General features: G+C 44.9%; 1 protein-coding gene across 9 annotated transcripts in view; it reads right to left on the reverse strand.

Annotated features, from left to right (window-relative positions):
• Nucleotides 1-3,577, reverse strand: part of ASPH (aspartate beta-hydroxylase) — a 209,617-nt gene extending 206,040 nt beyond the window's left edge. For 3 of the 9 annotated variants that reach the window (XR_004627802.1, XR_004627801.1, XM_034668112.1), the window contains exon 1: nt 2,933-3,328. Coding sequence is in view for 7 of the 9 variants with exons in the window: in XM_034668112.1 (XP_034524003.1) it covers nt 2,933-3,068 (136 nt within the window). In the remaining 2 variants the exon portion in view is untranslated. Of the gene's footprint in view, nt 1-2,932 lie in introns of all 9 variants that reach the window. The other 6 variants (XM_034668110.1, XM_034668109.1, XM_034668106.1 and 3 more) reach the window with 5 other exon arrangements.
• Between the last annotated feature and the right edge of the window lie 2,423 nt (nt 3,578-6,000).

Here is a 6,000-nt window from a genome sequence, read left to right on the forward strand (position 1 = left end):
GGTAGAGGGTAATGTTGTAGCCTGACACTATCAGACAAACAAGATGTTTACATCCCTGTAGCATGTTAGAAGCTACAGGGAAAGACTCAATGATACTCAAAAGGGAAAAGCTAAACAAAAACATTACACATACTAGAGTCTGTAAACTACAAACTAAGCCCAAGAGGTCACCATGATCTTTCCTAACCCCAAATTTTCCAATCAGTAAATCTGAACTAAGTTTCTCCTGCCCCAACTGGCCATGCAAGAGAAATTTTTACATGCAAGTTAAAGGCAAGATGTCCAATTTCCTCGTGTTTCTTTTATATTTTAAAGAGTAAGACTGAAAAGGTAAAACTGAGTTCTGTATGAAACATCTAAAAAAACTTACTATTTGAGCTCACGTAATTCTTCTCAAACTAAGATTTTCAAATGTACTATTTCAAACATAACTTTGGTCAAATTCAATTGGATATGAGAAAAGCATATTTTTTTTATTAAGTAACTTGGTGTAGTATGCCATAAGCAGAACCAAAAAGGAAGAGATCATCTACAGAAGGAAAGAGATAATCTACTTCAACTCTAAAATTCCCATAAAATCTTACAAATTAAAGGACCTTTTAAAATTCAAGTATTATGATATCATGAATGAGTGACAGAAAACTTAAGTTCTAGTCTTGGATCTTCCACTAACTAGTTGGGTTTCCAAACCCTACAGAACCTTCAATTAACTATATAACTTCTCTGGGCATTAATTTCCTCATCTATAAAATTAGAGGAGGGAACTGGATGGGACTTAGGGCAATGCCACTGCTAAAACTTCTGCAGCTTCTATGATTTCTCCGGCAGAGGAGAACGGTTTGGGAATCAACGTCAATACCTCAATGACTCAATAAACATAGCAACAAAAAGGAAGTCGGCTTTATTTTCCAGGTATAACCTGTTATAAGCAAACAATATAAACAGAATCACACTTTCACACTGTGGTGTAACTGTTTAAGACTGAAAGAATCTCCGTTTCCATCTCCAGTGCATTCTACCTAGCACACAGTCAGAACTCAGTATTTACTACAAAAAATGGCTGCGGAAAATGACTACTCATTATGTAACATGCAAGACTCTGATACCAACTCTTTCATGTTTTGTGTTTTGTTCTTGTAATATAGTTACTTTTTGGATACCATGTCTTTTCATGACAATTAGGCAATCAATGTGAACAGTGTTTAAAAGCTACAGATCCTCAAATACGGACAGGGGTAGCTCTAAAATATCTAAATATGAAAGTCAGAATACATGAACTTAGGTAATAACATTTCCTAAATTTATTATCTGCATGTTAAAACTGGTTCAGTTATTGAAGAACCAGTAGTGGTGGGAACACAATATACATTTCCCCGTACTAATCTGAACCCAGTAATAGTCCTTATATAGTGCCTTCCTCAGATGCAATCAGGCCTCTTCTACCCATGAGTACAAAGAATAAAATGGAACAAAGATGTACTTCACTTGTAAACAGCTACAGAAAACTTCCGACAACAGTTAACATTAACAATTAACAATTAATAGTCTTGTTCATCAGCTTTCCCCGCTTGGTGTTCAGGACCTTCCCACTTAGAAATTTTTAGAAGGGCAGCCAAAGCCGCAGAAGGAAGTTCATCTACTCTTCTGCCTGTTTAAGCAACTGACTGGCATTTAGGGACAAGTGACAAACGAACACAAACTTTTACTTATGTCAAAGGTGAATTAATATGCTTTCTTTGAACTTCAAATTGTGTGTATCTTTTTTCATTTACAATACAAATATTAGCTCTTAAAATGTAAATTTGTGCAATGACTTTAATTACACTACGTTCACCATTTAAATGAATTCGTTCAATCATTAATCAAATATTTATTGAGCACCTATTAAGTCCAGGACTATTCTAGGAGTTGGCAATAGGAACGAACAAGAGGGATAGGACAGGAAGACAATACACAGGAAAATAAGATACTTTCATATGGTGATAATACTTATTTAAAAAAAATAGTTATTTGAAGTATGACTACAGTTATCTAATTTATTTCCTTTACATATAAAATGATTACTTGTAAACCTCAGGAACCAAAGGGCTAAATCATTTCAAAATGATCATTTCAAAAAGGAAAAATTACAGTTCACATTCACACACGTGTATTGCAGTTTCAATATCCTAAATGAGTCAAGGCAGTATAAAAGAAACTGAGAACCACTGAAATATGAGCTGAAACAGATTTAAAACATCTGCACTGTTCTCTTTGCTGGGTAAGCACATGGAGGAAAAAGGTGAATATCCAAAATATTTTTTTTTAAAAAAAGAGAAGACAGTGAAAAAATACAGAAGCTCACCCAGTATTCTATGATACTTTAAAGGCAACTACCACGCATGTTAAGAAAGCTACCTATAAGCAAAACTATTTAAAATAATTTCCAAGAACATTCAAATCACTCCCGCCCCCCCACACACACACACCCCAACATACACACGCACACAGAATATTATCCTTTGAGTTGCTCTTAAAAGCTGCTAGTTTGGCAGGAACTTATTTTCTTCGACTTTGGCTCATTTCCAAACTCCCCAAAATATGCAAGGCAAAGGTAAACTGGTTCTCTCACTCCCTCCCATCTTTCATTCCACGCAAAGCCAAGAAAGGGTAGATCAATAACCTCCCTCCGGGCTGCGCCCTGCAGGTGAGGGATCAGCCGGGAAGGGGCTCCGCGGCGCGACCAACCCAAGGCCGCGGACCCAGCTCCGCCCGGGCTCTCGGTCCGCCCGCCTGGCCCACGGCGCGCGGCCTCCGCCCCGCGCCAAAAGGAGGAGCGACGCGGAGGATGGAGGAGATGCACGGCGGGATCCGGGGAGATGGAACCGCAGCGCCAGCCGCCGGGGCCGTCCCGCATCTCGGCCCCACACCCCCGCCTCCGCACTCCTCTGACCTCTCCGGGCCCCGGGGCTGCTGCTGCCGCCGCTGGTGCCCGCGCCCGGGTAGCCGCTGCCAGAGCCGCTGCTGCCGCCGCTGCTGCTGCTGCTGCTGTTGCCGCCGCCGCCCTTGGCGTTCTTGCGCGGGGCCATTGCGCGCACTACTGGAACGGACGAGGGGTGGGGGGCTCCGTCAGTGAGCCGGGACACCGCAGGCGCGGGGGCCGCTGACGGCGGCGGACACTGCGGCGGGTGCGGACCGCTGCTCCTGCAGCAGCGCCTGTGTCTCGACACCGTCCGCCGCGCCTCCGAGGACTTTCGCCCGCGTGCCGGCTCCGCGCGCCCAGCACTCGCGTGCGCCGAACCTGTGACTCCCTCCCCAGGCGAGAGCGCGCGGCTCGCAGCCCACCCCCCCGTCACGCCCCTTCCCGCCCGGGCCCCGCCTCCTCCCCGCCCGCGGAAGGCTGAGTGACGGAGGGCAGAGCCAATCACAACGGATTCTGTGAAGGGGCGGAACCTGCCGTGCTTCCCCACCCCTTGAAGACTTGGGGCTGTTCTGGGCGCGTCGCTGCCGCCTATGAGCGCGAGCCGCCTTCGATTTTCCAGTCTGTCTCGGTCCTTTGGAACGTGGCAAACGTGGAAGCCAAGAAGGCTCTCGCGAGCGTTGGCGGACCCGGTAAGATATGGATGGATGGGGCGGGGCGTGGAGGCGGGGCCGACGGACACGTGTGCAGCGTTCGCACCAAGCGCGGCCTCTGGGCCTTTCTCTGGGAATTTTGTTCCTGTCCCACTTGACCGTACACAGACTCCAAGGAATGCAGTCTTGCTTCTTGCGAAAGAGCTGCGTTTCTCGTTTGTATTAATATTAAGACATTTCGAAATGGTGATGTTAGGGGTAGTTCAATGCTTAAGCCATACGTAATTGATCAGTTGGGTTTTAAAGCTGGACTTCATTTTGTTTTTGCCGTCAATATTTTCATATAATCTTAGATAAAAGGCGCAAGTGTAAATGTAAAACAAAAAGTTAATTTTCTTGCCCTGGATGGCACCCTCTATCAGAAATCTCCTTCTGCCGGTCTAACGCCTGCAGTCGTCTTTCCTTGGTGTCCCCAACCGTGGGTTCACGCATGTGCAGTCGCAGAGGACCTGGCCCTGAGCTGAAGGCCACATGTGGTCTTCAAAATATCTTGGCCCTTGGATGATCCAGACAGGGACTTGCCTTCAGGGACGTCACCATCATCTTTGTGTCGACAATTGCCAGCACAGGTCCTGGTGCGTAACAGATAAACAAGAAACTTGGTGATTTGATACATTCCTGGCAACTTTTTAAAACCTTCCCCCAGTTTTTGACCATGTTTTGGACACCCGCTCCTGGAAGTGTCTCAAGAGGGCTGCGAACCAGAGAAAGCGTTGCAGCGTGGCATCTGGTCTCCTTCCTCTTCTCCAACCCCACTACCCCTTATTGGCAGGTCCCGGGGCCCACCGGACTCTTCTGTTGTGAATGGCTGGGTGGTGCTTGGGCACTGCCTAGTGAAACAGAGAGGCCCATAGCGAGTCGTGCTGCATAGAGGAAAGAAGTCCTCTCTCTGTGAAATAATGTCAGATAGTTGTCAAGATATAACAGGGGCATGGGAGCTCACAGTTTTTACTGAAGCAGCTCTGTTTTTATCTTACCGCATCGCTTTCTGCCTCTACACATCCTTTCTTGCATCCAGGCCACCTTACATTATTTCATTGGGGAATTAGGGAGCTGGACTAAGAGACAAATCTAAGTGAGAGTGCTCAGTATAAAATAATAATGAGGGCCATAGTGAGAAAAGCAATGCTCTAGATATTTGAACTTTTTTTTTTTTAAGATTTTATTTATTTATTCGACAGAGAGAGAGACAGCCAGCGAGAGAGGGTACACAAGCAGGGGGAGTAGGAGAGGAAGAAGCAGGCTCATAGCAGAGGAGCCTGATGTGGGGCTCGACGCTGGGATCACGCCCTGAGCCGAAGGCAGACGCTTAACCGCTGTGCCACCCAGGCGCCCCCTAGATATTTGAACTCTTAAATCCTCACAAAACCCTGTGTTTGTGTCCATTTTTTAGGGATGAGGTCACTGAGGCCCAGAAAGGTTAAACAAAGTAACTGAGGTCACAGATGTAGTAAGTGATAGAGCAGGGACATGAACTCAGGCCATCTGGCCCCAGAGTCTATGATCCAAATTTTCCTTTCAAGACAAGGCTTGGTTTTGAGCAGAGATTGTCTCAGCGGGCTCCTGCTTCTCTTAGCAGAGGCGTCCCTGAAGTCTCCTTGATCCTATATTCAAAGAGAGATCTAAAAGCTGATGGTGGGTGCTTACCAAAATCCACCTCTTTGAGGAAGTCAAATCTTTGATAACTGACTCCAAAATGTCGTGAACTGATGCTTTGCTTCAGCATTTCCAGAAACTAAATCTGGTACTATTGACAAGGTCCATTGCTCTATACTGAGGCAGTACCAGGCCAAAACAGAGGCTCTGTAAATACAGGTCACAGGAAGTTAGAGGTTACCTGACTTCCTCCTTGTATCACACGGTAATAGCTACAGTGACATTTACATACTCAATAGTATAAAGTAAAATTTATAACAATATTTATGACATCAGATATTGTCAGCCATATATACAGTTTAGTTTCAGGGACTAAATTCTCCAAAGCTAAGCATCAGTATTATACATTTTATATCTGCTTATACTTCCTACTGTATGGGCATTAAAAACCACAAAGCTTGCCTTGGATCCATGAGTTTCTTCGCATAGTTTCTTTTCTCAGGATTGGGCTGGGAGAGGTTAGGGAGTGAAAGTATCTTTGACATTGAATAAAAGGTCATATATCCTGTTAGCCTATCCTCATTTCTGTAATTTCTGAGTAAGCTATGAATGAACCCTGGGTGAAGCAATGTTAAAAGGACCATAAAGACAAGACTTAACTAGGACAATGTATTAAAATACTAATTTAATAGAGCTTCTGAACTAGGCCAAATGTGCCTTTCAGATATTTCCATAAACTTTCCATTGGCTTCACTGGGATTTGCAAGTGAGAACTTGAGGGCAAGATTTGTC

This window comes from Ailuropoda melanoleuca, chromosome 9 (assembly GCF_002007445.2).
Source record: "Ailuropoda melanoleuca isolate Jingjing chromosome 9, ASM200744v2, whole genome shotgun sequence".
Lineage (NCBI taxonomy): Eukaryota > Metazoa > Chordata > Mammalia > Carnivora > Ursidae > Ailuropoda > Ailuropoda melanoleuca.